The sequence below is a fragment of the Thalassophryne amazonica genome, chromosome 22, assembly GCF_902500255.1.
Source record: "Thalassophryne amazonica chromosome 22, fThaAma1.1, whole genome shotgun sequence".
Lineage (NCBI taxonomy): Eukaryota > Metazoa > Chordata > Actinopteri > Batrachoidiformes > Batrachoididae > Thalassophryne > Thalassophryne amazonica.
This window is the reverse complement of record NC_047124.1, coordinates 38,555,811-38,580,130: the sequence shown is the minus strand read 5'-3', so window position 1 is coordinate 38,580,130 and position 24,320 is coordinate 38,555,811. Positions and strand designations below refer to the sequence as shown.

The following is a 24,320-nucleotide window of genomic DNA, read 5'->3' as shown; positions in this document are numbered from 1 at the left end:
CGCAGCAAAACACAATATGCTCAAAAAATGTGATTTCCGCAGTGTTTTCAAGACGTTTATTAGACTGTTTGTTTCTGTAAAAGGTGGAAGTTAAGATCACTAATCTATCAGGTTGTCATACTGTAAATACAAACAAAGCAGCTAAAGTAGTTTTAATTCCGGCGGTCTGTGAATGCATCACCGTTTTACTTCCTGTTTAGACGAACACGTCGCTGCTGCGGTTTGTTCGATCCGGATCAGTTGCTTACTGATGCGGTTCTGCTCAGCTGTGCTCTGTTTGACCGGTAAGACCCAAACCCGTCCAGATTCACCTCAACAGAAAATCAGAACCCACTAATGGAAGCTGTTTCAAAACGCGATTGTTTCGGTTCAAACAGGTTTCTGACTATTTGGGATGGGGACTGACTGGGTCCTGATCCGTCCTGACTGGGGACTGACTGGGTCCTGATCCGGACCGACTGCGTTCTGATTCGGCCTGGTCTGCATGGGTTCTAATATGGCCTGGCTGGGCTCTGATTCATCCGGACTGGGGTCTGCATGGGTTCTGACCCGGCCTGAAATGGGTGTGCGGGGGTTCTGATCCAGCATGACTGGGGACTACGTGGGTTTTGATCTGGACTGATCCAGCCTGACTGGGGTGTGCATGTGTTCTAATCCAGTCTGACTGGGGACTGATTTGGCCTTACTGGGGTTTGCATGGGTTCTAATCTGGCCTGGCTGGGCTCTGATCCGTCCTGACTGGGTTTTGTGTGGGTTCTGATCCGGCCTGACTGGGGACTGATCCGGCCTGACTGGGACTGCATGGGTTCTGATCCGGCCTGACTGGGGACTGATCCGGCCTGACTGGGGTGTGCGTGGGTTCTGACCCGGCCTGAAATGGGTGTGCGGGGGTTCTGATCCAGCATGACTGGGGACTGCGTGTGTTCTGATTCAGCCTGACTGGGGTCTGTGTAGGTTCTGATCTGGTTGGCTCTCACTGCGGTATTGTATCACTTCCTGTTCCGGAGCACAGTGGTGTTTTGCTGTATCTGTTAGCTGTTTAATCTGCGCAGTTAGATTGATCTAGTTATCTAGATTACGATTTGTTTCCCAGTGTAATCTTTACGTGCCTTAACTAAAGCACTCCTTCTGCTGAATCACCTATAAATTATTTACACATTATTCACTTTGTGTGTTTTTAGGAATCCGCTAGCTTAGCGCAGCTACCTACTAGCTCTTAGCCGATTTAGCATGGCGGCTTCTCCTGTCTCTCCCGCACTTTTCTGCTCTGGGTGTGAAATGTTTAGTTATTCCTCGGCCTCCTTTAGCAGTAACGGTACTTGTAATAAGTGTAGCTTATTCGTAGCTTTGGAGGCCAGGCTGGGCGAATTGGAGACTCGGCTCTGCACCTTGGAAAATTCTACAGCTAGCCAGGCCCCTGTAGTCGGTGCGGACCAAGGTAGCTTAGCCGCCGTTAGCTGTCCCCCAGCAGATCCCAAGCAGCCGGGAAAGCAGGCTGACTGGGTGACTGTGAGGAGGAAGCGTAGTTCTAAATAGAAGCCTCGTGTACACCGCCAACCCGTTCACATTTCTAACCGTTTTTCCCCACTCGGCGACACACCCGCCGAGGATCAAACTCTGGTTATTGGCGACTCTGTTTTGAGAAATGTGAAGTTGTGAAGTTAGCGACACCAGCAACCATAGTCAGTTGTCTTCCGGGGGCCAGAGCAGGTGACATTGAAGGAAATTTGAAACTGCTGGCTAAGGCTAAGTGTAAATTTGGTAAGATTGTAATTCACGTCGGCAGTAATGACACCCGGTTACGCCAATCGGAGGTCACTAAAATTAACATTGAATCGGTGTGTAACTTTGCAAAAACAATGTCGGACTCTGTAGTTTTCTCTGGGCCCCTCCCCAATTGGATCGGGAGTGACATGTTTAGCCGCATGTTCTCCTTGAATTGCTGGCTGTCTGAGTGGTGTCCAAAAAATGAGGTGGGCTTCATAGATAATTGGCAAAGCTTCTGGGGAAAACCTGGTCTTGTTAGGAGAGACGGCATCCATCCCACTTTGGATGGAGCAGCTCTCATTTCTAGAAATCTGGCCAATTTTCTTAAATCCTCCAAACCGTGACTATCCAGGGTTGGGACCAGGAAGCAGAGTTGTAGTCTTACACACCTCTCTGCAGCTTCTCTCCCCCTGCCATCCCCTCATTACCCCATCCCCGTAGAGACGGTGCCTGCTCCCAGACTACCAATAACCAGCAAAAATCTATTTAAGCATAAAAATTCAAAAGAAAAAATAATATAGCACCTTCAACTGCACCACAGACTAAAACAGTTAAATGTGGTCTATTAAACATTAGGTCTCTCTCTTCTAAGTCCCTGTTAGTAAATGATATAATAATTGATCAACATATTGATTTATTCTGCCTAACAGAAACTTGGTTACAGCAGGATGAATATGTTAGTTTAAATGAGTCAACACCCCCGAGTCACACTAACTGCCAGAACGCTCGTAGCACGGGCCGAGGAGGAGGATTAGCAGCAATCTTCCATTCCAGCTTATTAATTAATCAAAAACCCAGACAGAGCTTTAATTCATTTGAAAGCTTGACTCTTAGTCTTGTCCATCCAAATTGGAAGTCCCAAAAAACAGTTTTATTTGTTATTATCTATCGTCCACCTGGTCGTTACTGTGAGTTTCTCTGTGAATTTTCAGACCTTTTGTCTGACTTAGTGCTTAGCTCAGATAAGATAATTATAGTGGGCGATTTTAACATCCACACAGATGCTGAGAATGACAGCCTCAACACTGCATTTAATCTATTATTAGACTCTATCGGCTTTGCTCAAAAAGTAAATGAGTCCACCCACCACTTTAATCATATCTTAGATCTTGTTCTGACTTATGGTATGGAAATAGAAGACTTAACAGTATTCCCTGAAAACTCCCTTCTGTCTGATCATTTCTTAATAACATTTACATTTACTCTGATGGACTACCCAGCAGTGGGGAATAAGTTTCATTACAGTAGAAGTCTTTCAGAAAGCGCTGTAACTAGGTTTAAGGATATGATTCCTTCTTTATGTTCTCTAATGCCATATACCAACACAGTGCAGAGTAGCTACCTAAACTCTGTAAGTGAGATAGAGTATCTCGTCAGTAGTTTTACATCCTCATTGAAGACAACTTTGGATGCTGTAGCTCCTCTGAAAAAGAGAGCCTTAAATCAGAAGTGCCTGACTCCGTGGTATAACTCACAAACTCGCAACTTAAAGCAGATAACCCGTAAGTTGGAGAGGAAATGGCGTCTCACTAATTTAGAAGATCTTCACTTAGCCTGGAAAAAGAGTCTGTTGCTCTATAAAAAAGCCCTCCGTAAAGCTAGGACATCTTACTACTCATCACTAATTGAAGAAAATAAGAACAACCCCAGGTTTCTTTTCAGCACTGTAGCCAGGCTGACAAAGAGTCAGAGCTCTATTGAGCTGAGTATTCCATTAACTTTAACTAGTAATGACTTCATGACTTTCTTTGCAAATAAAATTTTAACTATTAGAGAAAAAATTGCTCATAACCATCCCAAAGACGTATCATCTTTGGCTGCTTTCAGTGATGCCGGTATTTGGTTAGACTCTTTCTCTCCGATTGTTCTGTCTGAGTTATTTTCATTAGTTACTTCATCCAAACCATCAACATGTCTATTAGACCCCATTCCTACCAGGCTGCTCAAGGAAGCCCTACCATTATTTAATGCTTCGATCTTAAATATGATCAATCTATCTTTATTAGTTGGCTATGTACCACAGGCTTTTAAGGTGGCAGTAATTAAACCATTACTTAAAAAGCCATCACTTGACCCAGCTATCTTAGCTAATTATAGGCCAATCTCCAACCTTCCTTTTCTCTCAAAAATTCTTGAAAGGGTAGTTGTAAAACAGCTAACTGATCACCTGCAGAGGAATGGTCTATTTGAAGAGGGTTAGTACAGAAACAGCATTAGTGAAGGTTACAAATGATCTTCTTATGGCCTCAGACAGTGGACTCATCTCTGTGCTTGTTCTGTTAGACCTCAGTGCTGCTTTTGATACTGTTGACCATAAAATTTTATTACAGAGATTAGAGCATGTCATAGGTATTAAAGGCACTGCGCTGCGGTGGTTTGAATCATATTTGTCTAATAGATTACAATTTGTTCATGTAAATGGGGAATCTTCTTCACAGACTAAAGTTAATTATGGAGTTCCACAAGGTTCTGTGCTAGGACCAATTTTATTCACTTTATACATGTTTCCCTTAGGCAGTATTATTAGACGGTATTGCTTAAATTTTCATTGTTACGCAGATGATACCCAGCTTTATCTATCCATGAAGCCAGAGGACACACACCAATTAGCTAAACTGCAGGATTGTCTTACAGACATAAAGACATGGATGACCTCTAATTTCCTGCTTTTAAATTCAGATAAAACTGAAGTTATTGTACTTGGCCCCACAAATCTTAGAAACATGGTGTCTAACCAGATCCTTACTCTGGATGGCATTACCCTGACCTCTAGTAATACTGTGAGAAATCTTGGAGTCATTTTTGATCAGGATATGTCATTCAATGTGCATATTAAACAAATATGTAGGACTGCTTTTTTACATTTGCGCAATATCTCTAAAATCAGAAAGGTCTTGTCTCAGAGTGATGCTGAAAAACTAATTCATGCATTTATTTCCTCTAGGCTGGACTATTGTAATTCATTATTATCAGGTTGTCCTAAAAGTTCCCTAAAAAGCCTTCAGTTAATTCTAAATGCTGCAGCTAGAGTACTGACGGGGACTAGAAGGAGAGAGCATATCTCACCCATATTGGCCTCTCTTCATTGGCTTCCTGTTAATTCTAGAATAGAATTTAAAATTCTTCTTCTTACTTATAAGGTTTTGAATAATCAGGTCCCATCTTATCTTAGGGACCTCATAGTACCATATCACCCCAATAGAGCGCTTCGCTCTCAGACTGCAGGCTTACTTGTAGTTCCTAGGGTTTGTAAGAGTAGAATGGGAGGCAGAGCCTTCAGCTTTCAGGCTCCTCTCCTGTGGAACCAGCTCCCAATTCAGATCAGGGAGACAGACACCCTCTCTACTTTTAAGATTAGGCTTAAAACTTTCCTTTTTGCTAAAGCTTATAGTTAGGGCTGGATCAGGTGACCCTGAACCATCCCTTAGTTATGCTGCTATAGACTTAGACTGCTGGGGGGTTCCCATGATGCAGTGTTTCTTTCTCTTTTTGCTCTGTATGCACCACTCTGCATTTAATCATTAGTGATCGATCTCTGCTCCCCTCCACAGCATGTCTTTTTCCTGGTTCTCTCCCTCAGCCCCAACCAGTCCCAGCAGAAGACTGCCCCTCCCTGAGCCTGGTTCTGCTGGAGGTTTCTTCCTGTTAAAAGGGAGTTTTTCCTTCCCACTGTAGCCAAGTGCTTGCTCACAGGGGGTCGTTTTGACCGTTGGGGTTTTACATAATTATTGTATGGCTTTGCCTTACAATATAAAGCGCCTTGGGGCAACTGTTTGTTGTGATTTGGCGCTATATAAATAAAATTGATTTGATTTGATGCGGCCTGACTGGGGTGTGCGTGAGTTCTGATCAGGCCTGACTGGGTTCTGACCCGGCCTGACTAAATGACCCAGTTAACAACATAGTTTTGCTTCAATCAAAACTTAATCATTTCCCTGTGGTCTTAAAATAATGTGGACAAAAAAACTCCTCTTCTGCAGGTGATGACCTTTGGCATTGTTCGTGTCGTCTCTGTGTGTTGTTTCAGGATCAAGTCCAAGATGAGGGATCTCCGCTAAGATTGGTTTTCCCATTTTCTGGGTTTAAAGACTGACAGTTTCAGCAGCTGACATGGATAAATTTGGGATGAGTTTTGGGGGTGGCCCCAGCAAAAAGGAGCTCCTGGACATGATTGAGACTCAGAAAAAACAGCTGGTCCAATACCAGACCCGCTTCAGGGATGTGGTCCGGGCCTACAAGAGTCTTCTGAAGGAGAAGGAGGCTCTGGAAGCCAGTCTGAAGGTCCTGAGTGTGTCTCAGGAGGTGGACCTCAGTCAGTGTGGCGGGAACATGGTTGCTGCTGAGCTGGCGGAGGACCACTGCTCCCTCCACAGCGAGGACAGTCTAGACACCGCTGCCTCGCTGGAAACGGCCACCAGTATTAACAGCGAGGGCGCCAGCAGGGGCGAGCAGGCCGAGGACGAGCATGAATCAGAGCATGGAGACACCGCGGAGCCTGAGAGCAACACCGAGGGGACGGCGGCGCTGCAGCCCGTCAGCAGAGTGCTTCAGCTGAAGAGCCAGCTCAGCACGCTGACCAGCTCTCTGGCCACCGTCACGCAAGAAAAGTCACGGATGGAGGCCAGCTTTCAAGCGGACAAGAGGAAACTGAAGCAGGAGCTGGAGGAGCTCCAGGAGCAGCTGGAGGCCAGCGAGAGGCAGTGGGAGGCGGAGTTAGCAAGTCTGCAGGAACAGCTGGTGGAGAGCAAAGCTCGCGTCATCACTCAGCAGCACGAGAGGGAACAGGAGCAGGGCGACCACGCCCTCATGCTCCGAGAGCTGCAGAAGCTCCTGCAGGAGGAGCGAGGCCTCCGCCAAGACACGGAGCTCCGCTTGGAGGACACCAACACCGCACTGCTCGAAGCTATGCAGGCAGCCAAAGAGGGCGCCGCGCTCCGGGACCAGCTGGACAAGGTGAGCGAGCAGCGAGACGAGGCGCTGAGAAGACTCCAGGAGACCGAGGCGGAGAAGAACCAACCGGACCCGCGAGTGGAGGAGCTGCAGATGAAGCTCGAGCACTTGAAGGACCAGTACCAGCAGCAAGTCCACCACGAGATCAGAAAGGTAACACAGCACAGTCCCGTCCTCATTCTTGTCTTCTGCTGTCTCTGCCTCTTTTCTAAAGTTTGTCTGCCACCAACTGGCCAGGAGTATGTATTACCGCCTTCTGTTCTGTGAGTTGGTCAGAAGTGAAATACGCAGATCTTTCTCAGCTCCAGAATAACCTTTTTTTTAAATGAGAACTGTAGTTTCTTTACTGAATATTGACCTGCAGTGAAATTAATCACATTTCCCCCGTTTTAAATGCGCTTCTGTAATAATTACGCAAATTACAATATGATGTTTTTTAAGTCCACGATGTACTACGATGAACGTATTAATTGAAGTGGTGCGTTTGGGATGTCCAGCAAGACGGTGCACTGAGAGTCTGCTTAGAGGACGGCTCTCTGTTGTCCATCGAATTAAACCACCAAAAGTATACAACTCGACACAGAAATGCGCTAAATACCATGAGCGGTGGAAGGAAGCGCAGAGGCCAAAGTAATACAATGAAACAGCCTGGCGCTTCGGACGCGACCCAGGAGGAGGATGCCGAGCGAGATGGAGGTGAGCTTAGGGCGCGGCGGGGGACGTGGACTACACTGAGGCCTGACAAACAGGCCTAGCTAGCATTAGCAAAGACATCAGAGACCAACGACAGTCTGAGAGGAGCCAGCAGCGTTTAAAAGTGAATTTAAAATGGAGGTCATGTGACCTGCAGACAAGATGGCTGCTTAGCGCTTTCACTCTTGCCAACTTTTCCAACAACTGAGTCAATTTTTCTCCTTCGATCTACATCAGTCATTTTGAAAAAGCCCATGCTACAACAGTAGACAGTTTGACAAGCAAAGCTGGTCAGGACAGCAAGACGCTCCAGTCACTCAAGGTAGCTTTAGCCTCCTTGCGATCTGCGACTTTGAAGGAGCAGCGCACCTTCATCGAGGCACAGTTTTTTGAAGACCATCTGGATTCCACTGAGACTGAAGCAATGAAGAACTCCAACACTAGCTGCGGTTACATGGACCAAAAGTAACCAGACTGAACAATCAGATCAAAGTCACGCCATGTAAACAGCCCAATCCGATCGAAATTACGATCGGGTCAGAGGAGGTGGTGTAACCCTGTTTTTAAACCCGATTCATTTCTAGATTTACCTCCATTAAAAAAAAAAACCTTCTCATCATTTGTCTGATCAGCAGCATATTTTTTCAGGCCTGTGATCACTGGCCAAGACCAGGTGCCCTTCCTTTCAGGTTTCTTCACCCTCGTGTCATCATCTATGATCTGAATCACCTCACCAGGGAAGGTGCACCATCAAACCTTATAAATACAGAAACCAGAGGTTCATCGTCTGTGTCGGTATGGAACGAGCTGCACACTGAACCATCTGTACACCGAAGAGCACAAAACCCCAAATCACTACGGGCCCTTGGGCAAGGTCCTTAATCCCCTGGTTGCTCCCAGTGTGTAGTCAGCACCTTGTATGGCAGCAGCCTGACATCAGGGTGAATGTGAGGCATTATTGTAAAGCACTTTAAGCATCTGATGTAGATGGCAAAGCGCGATATAAATACAGTCCATACCAGGGGCAACCAGGACACCAGACCACGGATTCTCCCTCTTAACGAACTCAGATATTTCAGACTGGGGAATGTGCATGACCTTGACCTCAGGCCCACATTTCTGGGCTACATCACTAAAGTCTTTGGCAGACTGCACAGTGGTGGCATTGGGACCCGAGCTCATCTTTACCCTGACGAGCACCAAAGTACTTCTGTGTAACTTCTCCGTACACTGTTTGGCGCCTCCTGACTGTAACTAATCCGTTACATACATGTAACGCATTTTTTCCATTTTATACAAATGACAGATTTCAGTTATAACGGACAAAATTCGCTGGTCCACCTGAATCCATTATATGTGTTTTACTGTATAAATCTGAAAATAGTTTCTTTCCTATCGTGGCCAGGATCCGTACAGCAGTAAGTCTTCGAATGGTTTCTGAATGAATCTCTGTCAAGTCGTATACAGGCCGACTGGAAACCAGGTGCAAAGCCGTTTGAAAGGAAATTGTGCAAAAGTCACCAAAGAGGAACGTTTATTGTTGATGAACATTTCAAATCCAAAAACAAATGTTGAAAAGTGTGAAATAATTTCTAGAAAATAAAGGAAAACTCCTTTCAGACTTTTTTTTTTTTTTGTAACACACGTAACGTTGTATTTCACCTGATAAAGTTCTCTGAAGTCAGATTTTCTTAATTCCCGTCTGCATCCAAATAATGATATCATACAGTAAAAGTATTGAACTCCAGAAAATACCAGCGCACACTTCAAACAACTTTCACCGTTTGGAAAATTTTGTCATTTCTGTAAATTGTCTGAATGTAACAGACGTAACGCTACTTAAACCGTGTCTGGAAAAAAAATGCTGAAGACGAGAACTTTTATTCACATTCTAAATTGTTCACTATTCATGTTGTAATGTATCAGTAAGAAAAGTTAGCAAATGAACAGAGAGGTGAGTCCAAAAAAAAAAAAAAGGTGAGTCCAAACTGTACCACAGGTAACCACAGCCTGAAAGACCGTTTATCACAGACAGTTACAGACGGGTCACAGCCATCAGAACATCAGAAAGCGGCTTTTCTTTGTTTGTACGCCCCGAACTAGTTTGATTGATTCAGCCGGACTTGGATTTTTATTTTATTTTTTTTTAGCACTGTTGTCGTGTGTTACCTGTGCTGCTCCACAGCCTGTCTAGTGGATTTTTGTTTTGTTTTTTGGCACTGTTGTCGTGCGTTACCTGTGCTGCTCCACAGCCTGTCTAGTGGATTTTTATTTTTATTTTATTTTATTTTTTAGCACTGTTGTCGTGCGTTACCTGTGCTGCTCCACAGCCTGTCCAGTGGATTTTTATTTTTATTTTATTTTATTTTTTAGCACTGTTGTGCGTTACCTGTGCTGCTCCACAGCCTGTCTAGTGGATTTTTATTTTATTTTTTTTTTAGCACTGTTGTCGTGCGTTACCTGTGCTGCTCCACAGCCTGTCCAGTGGATTTTTATTTTTATTTTATTTAATTTTTTAGCACTGTTGTGCGTTACCTGTGCTGCTCCACAGCCTGTCTAGTGGATTTTTGTTTTGTTTTTTGGCACTGTTGTCGTGCGTTACCTGTGCTGCTCCACAGCCTGTCTAGTGGATTTTTATTTTTATTTTATTTATTTTTTAGCACTGTTGTGCGTTACCTGTGCTGCTCCACAGCCTGTCTAGTGGATTTTATTTTTATTTTATTTTATTTTTTAGCACTGTTGTGCGTTACCTGTGCTGCTCCACAGCCTGTCTAGTGGATTTTTTTTTTCTTTTTTTAGCACTGTTGTCGTGCGTTACCTGTGCTGCTCCACAGCCTGTCTAGTGGATTTTATTTTATTTTATTTTATTTTTTAGCACTGTTGTGCGTTACCTGTGCTGCTCCACAGCCTGTCCAGTGGATTTTTATTTTTATTTTATTTTATTTTTTAGCACTGTTGTGCGTTACCTGTGCTGCTCCACAGCCTGTCCAGTGGATTTTTATTTTTATTTTTTTTTAGCACTGTTGTCGTGCGTTACCTGTGCTGCTCCACAGCCTGTCCAGTGGATTTTTATTTTTATTTTATTTTATTTTTTAGCACTGTTGTCGTGCGTTACCTGTGCTGCTCCACAGCCTGTCTAGTGGATTTTTATTTTATTTTTTTTTAGCACTGTTGTCGTGCGTTACCTGTGCTGCTCCACAGCCTGTCCAGTGGATTTTTATTTTTATTTTATTTTATTTTATTTTTTTTTTTAGCACTGTTGTGTGTTACCTGTGCTGCTCCACAGCCTGTCCAGTGGATTTTTATTTTTATTTTATTTTATTTTTTAGCACTGTTGTGCGTTACCTGTGCTGCTCCACAGCCTGTCTAGTGGATTTTTATTTTATTTTTTTTTAGCACTGTTGTCGTGCGTTACCTGTGCTGCTCCACAGCCTGTCCAGTGGATTTTTATTTTTATTTTATTTAATTTTTTAGCACTGTTGTGCGTTACCTGTGCTGCTCCACAGCCTGTCTAGTGGATTTTTATTTTATTTTTTTTTAGCACTGTTGTCGTGCGTTACCTGTGCTGCTCCACAGCCTGTCCAGTGGATTTTTATTTTTATTTTATTTAATTTTTTAGCACTGTTGTGCGTTACCTGTGCTGCTCCACAGCCTGTCCAGTGGATTTTTATTTTTATTTTATTTTATTTTTTAGCACTGTTGTGCGTTACCTGTGCTGCTCCACAGCCTGTCCAGTGGATTTTTATTTTTATTTTATTTTATTTTTTAGCACTGTTGTGCGTTACCTGTGCTGCTCCACAGCCTGTCTAGTGGATTTTTATTTTATTTTTTTTTAGCACTGTTGTCGTGCGTTACCTGTGCTGCTCCACAGCCTGTCCAGTGGATTTTTATTTTTATTTTATTTAATTTTTTAGCACTGTTGTGCGTTACCTGTGCTGCTCCACAGCCTGTCTAGTGGATTTTTGTTTTGTTTTTTGGCACTGTTGTCGTGCGTTACCTGTGCTGCTCCACAGCCTGTCTAGTGGATTTTTATTTTTATTTTATTTTATTTTTTAGCACTGTTGTGCGTTACCTGTGCTGCTCCACAGCCTGTCCAGTGGATTTTTATTTTTATTTTATTTTATTTTTTAGCACTGTTGTGCGTTACCTGTGCTGCTCCACAGCCTGTCCAGTGGATTTTTATTTTTATTTTATTTTATTTTTTAGCACTGTTGTGCGTTACCTGTGCTGCTCCACAGCCTGTCTAGTGGATTTTTGTTTTGTTTTTTGGCACTGTTGTCGTGCGTTACCTGTGCTGCTCCACAGCCTGTCCAGTGGATTTTTATTTTTATTTTATTTTATTTTTTAGCACTGTTGTGCGTTACCTGTGCTGCTCCACAGCCTGTCCAGTGGATTTTTATTTTTATTTTTTTTTAGCACTGTTGTCGTGCGTTACCTGTGCTGCTCCACAGCCTGTCCAGTGGATTTTTATTTTTATTTTATTTTATTTTTTAGCACTGTTGTCGTGCGTTACCTGTGCTGCTCCACAGCCTGTCTAGTGGATTTTTATTTTATTTTTTTTAGCACTGTTGTCGTGCGTTACCTGTGCTGCTCCACAGCCTGTCCAGTGGATTTTTATTTTATTTTATTTTATTTTTTAGCACTGTTGTCGTGCGTTACCTGTGCTGCTCCACAGCCTGTCTAGTGGATTTTTATTTTATTTTAGCACTGTTGTCGTGCGTTACCTGTGCTGCTCCACAGCCTGTCTAGTGTCGGATTCCCTGTTTGGGAATCCGCTAGCTTAGCGTAGCTACTAGCTCTTAGCCGTTTTAGCATGGCGGCTTCTCCTGTCTCTCCCGTACTTTTCTGCTCTGGGTGTGAAATGTTTAGTTATTCCTCGGCCTCTTTTAGCAGTAACGGTACTTGTAATAAGTGCAGCTTATTCGTAGCTTTGGAGGCCAGGCTGGGTGAATTGGAGGCTCGGCTCCGCACCGTGGAAAATTCTACAGCTAGCCAGGCCCCTGTAGTCGGTGCGGACCAAGGTAGCTTAGCCGCCGTTAGTTCCCCCCTGGCAGACCCCGTGCAGTCGGGAAGGCAGGCTGACTGGGTGACTGTGAGGAGGAAGCGTAGCCCTAAACAGAAGCCCCGTCTACACCGTCAACCCGTTCACATCTCTAACCGTTTTTCCCCACTCGACGATACACTCGCCGAGGATCAAACTCTGGTTATTGGCGACTCTGTTTTGAGAAATGTGAAGTTAGCGACACCAGCAACCATTGTCAATTGTCTTCCGGGGGCCAGAGCAGGCGACATCGAAGGACATTTGAAATTGCTGGCTAAGGCTAAGCGTAAATTTGGTAAGATTGTAATTCACGTCGGCAGTAATGACACTCAGTTACGCCAATCGGAGGTCACTAAAATTAACATTGAATCGGTGTGTAACTTTGCAAAAACAATGTCGGACTCTGTAGTTTTCTCTGGGCCCCTCCCCAATCAGACCGGGAGTGACATGTTTAGCCGCATGTTCTCCTTGAATTGCTGGCTGTCTGAGTGGTGTCCAAAAAATGAGGTGGGCTTCATTGATAATTGGCAAAGCTTCTGGGGAAAACCTGGTCTTGTTAGGAGAGACGGCATCCATCCCACTTTAGAGGGAGCAGCTCTCATTTCTAGAAATCTGGCCAATTTTTTGGGATCCTCCAAACTGTGACTGTCTAGCGTTGGGACCAGGAAGCAGAGCTGTGGTCTTATACACCTCTCTGCAGCTTCTCTCCCCCTGCCATCCCCTTATTACCCCATCCCCGTAGAGACGGTGCCTGCTCCCAGACCACCAATAACTAGCAAAAATCTATTTAAGCATAAAATTCAAAAAGAAAAAATAATATAGCACCTTCAATTGCACCACAGACTAAAACAGTTAAATGTGGTCTATTAAACATTAGGTCTCTTTCTTCTAAGTCCCTGTTGGTAAATGATATAATAATTGATCAACGTATTGATTTATTCTGCCTTACAGAAACCTGGTTACAGCAGGATGAATATGTTAGTTTAAATGAGTCAACACCCCCGAGTCACACTAACTGTCAGAATGCTCGTAGCACGGGCCGAGGAGGAGGATTAGCAGCAATCTTCCATTCCAGCTTATTAATTAATCAAAAACCCAGACAGAGCTTTAATTCATTTGAAAGCTTGTCTCTTAGTCTTGTCCATCCAAATTGGAAGTCCCAAAAACCAGTTTTATTTGTTATTATCTATCGTCCACCTGGTCGTTACTGTGAGTTTCTCTGTGAATTTTCAGACCTTTTGTCTGACTTAGTGCTTAGCTCAGATAAGATAATTATAGTGGGCGATTTTAACATCCACACAGATGCTGAGAATGACAGCCTCAACACTGCATTTAATCTATTATTAGACTCTATCGGCTTTGCTCAAAAAGTAAATGAGTCCACCCACCACTTTAATCATATCTTAGATCTTGTTCTGACTTATGGTATGGAAATAGAAGACTTAACAGTATTCCCTGAAAACTCCCTTTTGTCTGATCATTTTTTAATAACATTTACATTTACTCTGATGGACTACCCAGCAGTGGGGAATAAGTTTCATTACACTAGAAGTATTTCAGAAAGCGCTGTAACTAGGTTTAAGGATATGATTCCTTCTTTATGTTCTCTAATGTCATATACCAACACAGAGCAGAGTAGCTACCTAAACTCTGTAAGGGAGTTAGAGTATCTCGTCAATAGTTTTACATCCTCATTGAAGACAACTTTGGATGCTGTAGCTCCTCTGAAAAAGAGAGCTTTAAATCAGAAGTGTCTGACTCCGTGGTATAACTCACAAACTCGTAGCTTAAAGCTGATAACCCGTAAGTTGGAGAGGAAATGGCGTCTCACTAATTTAGAAGATCTTCACTTAGCCTGGAAAAAGAGTTTGTTGCTCTATAAGAAAGCCCTTCGTGAAGCTAGGACATCTTTCTACTCATCACTAATTGAAGAAAATAAGAATAACCCCAGGTTTCTTTTCAGCACTGTAGCCAGGCTGACAAAGAGTCAGAGCTCTATTGAGCTGAGTATTCCATTAACTTTAACTAGTAATGACTTCATGACTTTCTTTGCTAACAAAATTTTGACTATTAGAGAAAAAATTACTCATAACCATCCTAAAGATGTATCGTTATCTTTGGCTGCTTTCAGTGATGCCGGTATTTGGTTAGACTCTTTCTCTCCGATTGTTCTGTCTGAGTTATTTTCATTAGTTACTTCATCCAAACCATCAACATGCTTATTAGACCCCATTCCTGCCAGGCTGCTCAAGGAAGCCCTACCATTATTTAATGCTTCAATCTTAAATATGATCAATCTATCTTTGTTAGTTGGTTATGTACCACAGGCCTTTAAGGTGGCAGTAATTAAACCATTACTTAAAAAGCCATCACTTGACCCAGCTATCTTAGCTAATTATAGGCCAATCTCCAACCTTCCTTTTCTCTCAAAAATTCTTGAGAGGGTAGTTGTAAAACAGCTAACTGATCACCTGCAGAGGAATGGTCTATTTGAAGAGTTTCAGTCAGGTTTTAGAATTCATCATAGTACAGAAACAGCATTAGTGAAGGTTACAAATGATCTTCTTATGGCTTCGGACAGTGGACTTATCTCTGTGCTTGTTCTGTTGGACCTCAGTGCTGCTTTTGATACTGTTGACCATAAAATTTTATTACAGAGATTAGAGCATGCCATAGGTATTAAAGGCATTGCGCTGCGGTGGTTTGAATCATATTTGTCTAATAGATTACAGTTTGTTCATGTAAATGGGGAATCTTCTTCACAGACTAAAGTTAATTATGGAGTTCCACAAGGTTCTGTGCTAGGACCAATTTTATTCACTTTATACATGCTTCCCTTGGGCAGTATTATTAGACGGTATTGCTTAAATTTTCATTGTTACGCAGATGATACCCAGCTTTATCTATCCATGAAGCCAGAGGACACACACCAATTAGCTAAACTGCAGGATTGTCTTACAGACATAAAGACATGGATGACCTCTAATTTCCTGCTTTTAAACTCAGATAAAACTGAAGTTATTGTACTTGGCCCCACAAATCTTAGAAACATGGTGTCTAACCAGATCGTTACTCTGGATGGCATTACCCTGACCTCTAGTAATACTGTGAGAAATCTTGGAGTTATTTTTGATCAGGATATGTCATTCAAAGCGCATATTAAACAAATATGTAGGACTGCCTTTTTGCATTTACGCAATATCTCTAAAATCAGAAAGGTCTTGTCTCAGAGTGATGCTGAAAAACTAATTCATGCATTTATTTCCTCTAGGCTGGACTATTGTAATTCATTATTATCAGGTTGTCCTAAAAGTTCCCTAAAAAGCCTTCAGTTGGTTCAGAATGCTGCAGCTAGAGTACTGACGGGGACTAGCAGGAGAGAGCATATCTCACCCATATTGGCCTCCCTTCATTGGCTTCCTGTTAATGCTAGAATAGAATTTAAAATTCTTCTTCTTACTTATAAGGTTTTGAATAATCAGGTCCCATCTTATCTTAGGGACCTCGTAGTACCATATTACCCCATTAGAGCGCTTCGCTCTCAGACTGCGGGCTTACTTGTAGTTCCTAGGGTTTGTAAGAGTAGAATGGGAGGCAGAGCCTTCAGCTTTCAGGCTCCTCTCCTGTGGAACCAGCTCCCAATTCAGATCAGGGAGACAGACACCCTCTCTACTTTTAAGATTAGGCTTAAAACTTTCCTTTTCGCTAAGGCTTATAGTTAGGGCTGGATCGGGTGACCCTGACCATCCCTTGGTTATGTTGCTTTAGACGTAGACTGTGTTTCATAATTATTGTATGGCCTTGCCTTGCAATGTGGAGCGCCTTGGGGCAACTGTTTGTTGTGATTTGGCGCTATACAAGAAAAAGTTGATTGATTGATTGATTGGTGGGAGCTGATTGATCAGTTATTGATCCTGGACAGGCGGGACACCTCTCAGCGTATCCGTCCCTCTGCAGAGGAATTCCAAGGTCTGATGAGCAGTTTTAGTCTGACATATTGATTTAGAGCCACAAAAGCTTTTATTCTGATCAATGTTGAAGCTGTTTGAGTATTGATTATCTGTTGGCTTCTTTCTGTAAATGTATTTTCTCAAATTCTCTGTCATTTTTTCTAATCTGACCACGAGATTATCATCTCACAGCTTCATGAACTGCTACTCCCACCACAGCCACAAGGTGGTGCTTTAACACTACTTTACTTAAAAACAAGCTTCTTTCGGCTGTTCCCATTAGGGGGCGCCACAGCAGATCAGTCGTTTCCATCTCACCCTGTCCTCTGTGTCTCACCAACCACCTGCATGTCCTCTCTCAATCAATCAATCAATTTTATTTATATAGCGCCAAATCACAACAAACAGTTGCCCCAAGGCGCTTTATATTGTAAGGCAAAAGCCATACAATAATTACGTAAAAACCCCAACGGTCAAGACGACCCCCTGTGAGCAAGCACTTGGCGACAGTGGGAAGGAAAAACTCCCTTTTAACAGGAAGAAACCTCCAGCAGAACCAGGCTCAGGGAGGGGCAGTCTTCTGCTGGGACTGGTTGGGGCTGAGGGAGAGAACCAGGAAAAAGCTCTCTCTCTCAGCACATCCATGAACCTCCTCTTTGGTCTCCCTCTTCTCCTCCTGCCTGGTGGCTCCATCCTCAGCATCCTTCTCCCTATATACCCTGGGTCCCTCCTCTGCACATGTCCAAACCATCTCAATCTCGCCTCTCTGACTTTGTCTCCAAATCGTCCCACCTGAGCTGTCCCTCTGATATGTTCATTCCTAATCTTGTCCATTCTTGTCACTCCCAAAGAGAATCTCAACATCTTCAGCTCTGCCTCCTGTCTTTTTGTTAGTGCCACTGTCTCTAAACCATACAACATAGCTGGTCTCACTACTGTTTTGTAAACTTTCTCCTTCACTCTTGCTGATATTCTTCGGTCACAAATCCCTCCTTCCACCTTTCTCCACCCACTCCACCCTGCCTGCACTCTTTTCTTCACCTCTCTACCACACTCTCCATTACTTTGAACAGTTGACCCCAAATATTTAAACTCATCTGTAACCGCACTGTTCCACTTGGCTCCCTCTCGTCCACACACACATTAAAGGATTAAAGTTCCTCGTCACTAAGACGGAGTTCTGTCAGTTGAGCTGTCAAAAGGCCACACGGAGCATCTGGAAAGTTTTCACTTTTCCACATTTTTTAATGTTACAGTCTTATTCCAAAATTATTGAAATTCATTTTTTCCTCAAATTTTGACACAAATTTGCAAATTAAATATAAGAAACAAATAAAAAACTAAGTATTCACAGTCTTTGCCATGAAGCTCAGACTGAGCTCAGGTGCCTCCTGTTTCCACTGATCGTCCTTGAGATGTTTCTACACCTTAACTGGAGTCCACCTGGGGTCCATTCAGTCCGAGAAGAAAATTTGAGTTGTTGGATTCTCTCATTTTTGTGATTATTTCACTCTTGCTGTGTCTCTGACATCTCTGGTGTTCTTGTGTCCGTTCAGGCAGCACAGGCGGAGGAGCGTGTCCATGAGCGCGCTCGAGCGGAGGAGCTGCGGGCAGCTGGTCTGGAGCAGCGCGTGTCGGAGCTTTCTGAGCTGCTCGGAGCCACAGAGAAGGCTCGGCAGAGGGACCAGCAGACGGCACAGCGCCTCAGAGAGCGCCTCCTGCAGCTCGATGCTGAAAATAAAACTCTTGCCATTGCTGCCTCCAGCAGGACAACCTCTGACCTTAATGTGGACGAGGCGAACCTGGATGTGGGAGCACTGAAGGAGAAGCTGGAGAAGGTGAAGAAGTTGCTGCTGGCAGCTCAGAAAAGTCCTGAGCAGATAATGGACATGGACACACTTGCAGAAACGGCAGGACATGAGGACGGCGAGAAGACGTCTGCGCTGTACTACCAGCAGGAGCTGAAGCAGCTGAGGGAAGAGTTTGAACGCTACAAGTTGAGAGCACAGGTGGTACTGAAAAACAAGAACGCCAAAGATGGCTGCCTGGCCAAAGAGTTGGAGGAGGTGCGCGACCAGCTGGCGGAGCTGAAAGAGAAATACATCAACCTGCGTATCCAGAGCGACGAGGCCGAGGTCACGCACCGCCGCGAGCTGGAGGAGCGGCAGCAGCGCACGGCGGCGCTGCAGCAGAGTCACAGAGCCGAGCTGGAGAAGATCGAGTCAGTGCACAGAGAGAACCTGCTGCGGCTGGAGGCGGAGCTTCATAAACAGCGGGATCGCACCATGGCTCTGCTCATGGAGAAGGACCGAGAGCTGGAGATGCTTCGATCTGCCGTCACGACCTGCAGCCAGAGCGCCGACACAGACAAGATGGCCGACTTCAAAGCTGCAGCAGACACCGTGGAAGCATCCGCCCCGGACGAGAATGATGTCATCACCCAGGCCCTGAGACTGGCCACGCCCAACGAGCCCACACTGCTCCTGTACGCTGAGCAGCTGGCCAGGAAGGAGGTGGAGATCAGCTCGCTCCGCGGCCAGAAGCATTGCTTGGAAGATGACATTCACCAGCTCCAGGCGAAGCTCATTGCTAACGGCGAGCAACACGAAGAGGAGACAACGAGACTCCGAGGCCAGTTGGACAAATTGATGAGAGACCAGCGGCGGGAGGGTGCAAACCTGGAGTACCTTAAGAATGTCCTCTTCAAGTTCCTGACACTGCAGGACAGCAGTGGACGGCAGCAGACGCTGAACGCCATCCTGACCATCCTGCACTTCAGCCCACAGGAGAAGCAGGCGGTGCTGCGGCTGCATGGACACAACTGGTGGACAACAGTAAAAAGATAAACGCAGAGACCAAAGGTGGCTTCAGGGTTGAACTTCTCCTCAAATATTCCAGACAGAGCTGTTTGGACACAAACCTGGGTACACTACAGCGATACTACCCCAGACACTGTCCAGGGTCAGAACTGGCCTGTTGGTCTTACATGCCAACCAAAGGATCCCAGCTTGAAAGACCAACAGGCCAGTTTTGCCAAGTCTACTCACGTTGTGTCTTTCTCTTGATGTCTCCTTGCTGACCAGTCTTGCTGCAGTTTGCTTGTCCTTTTTTCCACACCTCTTTGTATCGAGAACTCTGTTTATGGATTCTCCTGGGTTTTGGGCCTTGGTTTTGGTAACCACTTTGACAAACTTTGGACTCACCCCTGTTATTGTGTGTTTCTGGTTCTTTGTTTTAATATCACTGGGAAAAACCTGGGAAAGATAACACTGCTTTGATAAGAACCGGTCTGTTGGTTATACCCAAGGATCCTGGCTGGTTGGCATGCAAGAACAAAGTGGTTATGAAGCCAAGGTCAATCCAGCAGGGATGAGACAGTGGACTCGATAAGCAGGCTGCAGAGTTCAACTTACAAAGAGGTGGGAAAAAAGAGGAAACTCTGCAACAAAACATTAGTCGGCACAGAGACATCACAAGAAAGACACAGTGGGAGTAGACTTGGCAAATGGTGTAAAACCTACTGGCACAGAGGGACATGGGCTTTCAAGGCTGAAACAAGCCAGTAGGCAAACCAGTTAAGGAAAGGTTCATTCAAAATAAAACGACACCGGAAATCATTGCAAAACAGAAGATGAAGAATCATTTATGTGTCCGTTCTGTCTATGAGGTTCAGGTCACAAATTGTCCTCAACGCTGTACGTGTGTAGAGGTAAAAACATCTGCTGTGAGACATGCGCCTGGCAGCTTTTTGAGGGAGCTGCCTCCATCGAGTAATGGACATTGGATGATGAACCACAACTTCCATCATCACAGAGACAAAAACTCTTCAGCAAGAACCAGGAAGGGACAATATGGTGGTCAGGTCTCCATGTGGGTTACGTGACAGAAGGTCACATTGTTCATTGTCCACAGCTTCCTCTTCTGGGAGCATGTCTGCTGTGAGGCTTCAGAGACTGACAGCTGAGAAAGACCGCAAGCCGGTTGGAGTTTGCAAACTCTGGTTGGAGTTTGCATGTTCTCCATGTTTGAGTGGGTTCCCTCCAGGTGCTCCAGCTTCCTCCCGGAGAACAGGCAAACTCCACACAGAAAGGCCCAGGTGGGAATTGAACCTGTGACCTTCTCACTGGGAGGCAACAATGTTGCCCACACACAGGTTCAGTGAACTGTAAACTTTAAACCTGACCTTAGGTGTGTCTGTTAGTCTGTCTGAACGTGGGTCTGCGATGGACTCGCGTCCTGTCCAGGGTGAACCCCTGCCCCTCTCTGCCACCCCTGGGATAGGCTCTGCCCCCGTAACCCTGAATTGGTACAAGTGGGTTTAGAAATTGAAAGAATTTGAAATGAGTGGGTGGCAGTAACGGTGAATACAAGAGACCTGAAAAAGGTCCAGAGCTTGTGCCGAGGTTCAGGAGTCCTGATCAGGATGACACTTGCTGTATGAAATTATTTTTGAACTTGTATTTAATTCAATTTGAATCAAAATTTGTGTTCCTTAAATAGATTATAAAATATCAAAGCAACATCTGGAATCAGTATGAATTTTGTGTTTAAAACAAACAAAATACTTCATTTACCTGCAGTCCCCCTGATTTTACTTTTACTTCTGTCCTTATCAGTTATGCAGTTCATCCGGAAAGTATTCACAGCGCTTCACTTTTTACACATTTTATCATGTTCCAGCCTAATTCCAAAATGGACTAAATACATTTTTGTCATCAAAATTCTCATAGACTATCTTACTGAGAATAATCTCTTTCAGCTGCTGCAGTCTGCTTTTAGAACATATCATTCCACAGAGACGGCTCTCACTAAAGTGCTGCATGATCTTCTGCTTACAATGGATTTGGACACCACTACAGTTCTGGTGGATCATCATATATTTTACTTGGCAGGCTGGAGAATCATTTTGGGATTACTGGGAGTGCCCTTGCATGGTAGATGTCATACCTGACCAGTCGTTCTGTGTTTTGTACAGTATCACTACCAATAACCGTAGTGACATGAAATTTGGGGTTCCACAGGGGTCCGCCTCAGGCCCCCTGGTTTTCTCCCTTTATATAGCACATATTGCGGCGTTTTGGGATTACCTTTCACTGCTATGCTGATGATACTCAGTTATACATGCCAATAACTGCTGGTAATCTCATTTACATAAAATCCTTAGAAGATTGCCTTGCATCAGTGAGAAGCTGGATGTTTAGAAATTTCCACCTTTTAAACTCTGATAAGACTGAAATGATGGTTCTTGGTCCAGTGAGACATCGGCATCAATTTGACCAGTTAACACTCAGCCTCGGATCGTGTCTCATACATCACACTGACAAAGTGAGGAACCTTGGGGTAATTTTTGATCCTTCGTTGTTCTTTGGTCTCCACATTAGAAATATTACTAGGACTGCTTTCTTCCACCTGCGAAATATAGTGAAGATTCGTCCCATCCTGTCTATGGCTGATGCTGAGACCCTGATCCATGCGTTTATCTGTTCTAGACTGGACTACTGCAATGTTCTATTTTCTGGTTTACCGCAGTCTAGCATTAGGGGTCTCCAGTTGGTTCAAAATGCTGCAGCCAGACTTTTGACACGAAGCAGAAAGTTTGACCACATTACACCCATTTTGGCATCTCTTCACTGGCTTCCTGTCGCAGTGAGATCAGATTTTAAGGTTCTGCTACTAACCTATAAAATTGGCACCTCCCTACCTAGTTGACATAATTAAACCTTATGTACCTATTTATTTTTGTATATAAAAAAAAAATTGAAATTGAATTGAATTGTACCGGCCCGGGCTTTGCGTTCTCAGTGTGCAGGACTACTTTGTGTCCCTAAGGTGAATAAGAAGTCTGCGGGTCACAGAGCTTTCTCTTATCGTGCCCCTGTTCTGTGGAATGATCTCCCTGCGTCAATAAAACAGTCAGATTCTATTCATATGGCAGCATACTGGTATAGTTTTGTTTTACACTTTTTACTCTTTTAAATTCATTTTATTAGTAATTGGAGCGTGTCGCGGCCTCAACTTTACCTAAATTCTGGGTCTTTTAGTGAAGTTTAGGGCTAGTGGCCGGCAATCACCTTAGTATTTCTTGTTTTTCTTGTTGTTTAATGCTGACAAATTATACAGTATTTCTTGTCTTTCTGATGCCTGATTCAGTTGTTTTCTCTCTGTTTGAGGTGCAGCTCCATCCAGAGATGGGTGTGGTGTCTTCTTCTGCAGGCCTCCCGTCCTGTGAACTGGAATGAACTCCCATATTTGCATATTTGTTCTGCGAATTATTTCTGTAATTTATGTCTGTATCATGGCCCAAGCAGAGGGTCACCCCTTTGAGTCTGGTCTGCTTGAGGTTTCTTCCTCAGAGGGAGTTTTTTTTCCTTACCACTGCTGCTCTGGGGGTTAATAAGGTTAGACTGTACTTGTATGAAGCGCCTTGAGGCAACTCTGTTGTGATTTTGAATTGAATTAAATAAAAAAAAACTATACTCACAACACCCCATAATTACAATGTGTAAAAGTGTGTGTGTACATAAAGTGTGAATAAAAATGTGAGTTTATATATTATTGTACAGCAAGAAGAGTCCTTAGGAGAGGACATGTCCCCTCGGCCCCCACAAGTCATAAAGAAAAGTGTCAGGGATCAACCAAAGAACACACTTATGATAAATATGAACCATACTAGTGTGTTGTCCGTGGGGATCCATGGACTCTAGATTGGGTCATGTTTATAAAATAGGTATCTGACATTTTTCAAGGGTGGCAATAAATTAAGCCAAGATTTTATGAGTTAGAATGATGTGTGAGTCCAGAATGTTTCCAGAAACTTAGACATCAACAATTTTTAGAAGAACAACTCAGCCCTTTTATTTGCTGTTAATTATGTAAGTTTTAATGTTAATTTACTATCTTGATGTATTTATAAATTGTTTAGGTTCTTGTCATATACACACTATTATTTATTCTATTTTTACTTCTATTTTGCCATTTTTAAATGGACCACAATGGAAATAAGTGTTTTCACTTTGTGTCATCCCTATATTTTTAACGTATTTACAGTTATATTAGTTACTTACATTGAACTTACTAAATAAAATTAAGCACTTACACTTAATATGAAGATGACTTACTGCCCCCTGTTGCAACAGCGTGCAAGTTCAGATCCATTGCAGCATTCATCCTTGACCCAAAATACACAAACATACCAAATGGCAAATGTCAGCTCTCCCTGGTTTGTCCGTGATCAAAGCCACACACACACACACACACACACACACACACACACACACACCCCCCCCCCACTTGGCTATTATCATATAGATCAGTCCACTGTTACTGGCCTACCGGTTCTTGAATTGGTCCACCGGTTCTTGGTTTGCTGGTTCTTGAATTGGCCCACCGGTTCTTGAATTGGTCCACTGGTTCTTGGTTTGCTGGCTCTTGAATTGGTCCACTGGTTCTTGGTTATTTCCTCTAGGCTGGACTATTGTAATTCATTATTATCAGGTTGTCCTAAAAGTTCCCTAAAAAGCCTTCAGTTAATTCAAAATGCTGCAGCTAGAGTACTGACGGGGACTAGAAGGAGAGAGCATATCTCACCCATATTGGCCTCTCTTCATTGGCTTCCTGTTAATTCTAGAATAGAATTTAAAATTCTTCTTCTTACTTATAAGGTTTTGAATAATCAGGTCCCATCTTATCTTAGGGACCTCGTAGTACCATATCACCCCAATAGAGCGCTTCGCTCTCAGACTGCAGGCTTACTTGTAGTTCCTAGGGTTTGTAAGAGTAGAATGGGAGGCAGAGCCTTCAGCTTTCAGGCTCCTCTCCTGTGGAACCAGCTCCCAATTCAGATCAGGGAGACAGACACCCTCTCTACTTTTAAGATTAGGCTTAAAACTTTCCTTTTTGCTAAAGCTTATAGTTAGGGC

The 24,320-nt window shown here is 43.8% G+C and overlaps 1 protein-coding gene across 2 annotated transcripts; it reads left to right on the top strand.

Moving 5' to 3' along the window:
- Window positions 1-199: 199 nt before the first annotated feature.
- Window positions 200-19,798, top strand: gcc1 (GRIP and coiled-coil domain containing 1). Of its 2 annotated transcripts, XR_004558738.1 has the most exons (4): window positions 200-284; window positions 5,795-6,870; window positions 17,958-19,362; window positions 19,425-19,798. XR_004558738.1 is itself a non-coding variant. In XM_034163573.1 (3 exons), exons 2-3 carry the CDS (start codon window positions 5,878-5,880, stop codon window positions 19,245-19,247), a joined length of 2,283 nt encoding a protein of 760 aa, XP_034019464.1. In that variant the 5' UTR covers window positions 200-284; window positions 5,795-5,877; the 3' UTR covers window positions 19,248-19,798. The 2 variants fall into 2 exon arrangements, 1 of the variants encoding a protein (XP_034019464.1); XM_034163573.1 differs by having other exon boundaries at window positions 17,958-19,798.
- The last annotated feature ends 4,522 nt before the right edge of the window (window positions 19,799-24,320 follow it).

Excerpts from the sequence above, each read along its gene's own strand:
- gcc1 (XM_034163573.1), top strand. The coding sequence starts at position 5,878 with ATGGATAAATTTGGGATGAGTTTTGGGGGTGGCCCCAGCAAAAAGGAG. Across the intron at positions 6,871-17,957 it reads TCCACCACGAGATCAGAAAG|GCAGCACAGGCGGAGGAGCG; the intron begins GTAACACAGCAC and ends GTGTCCGTTCAG.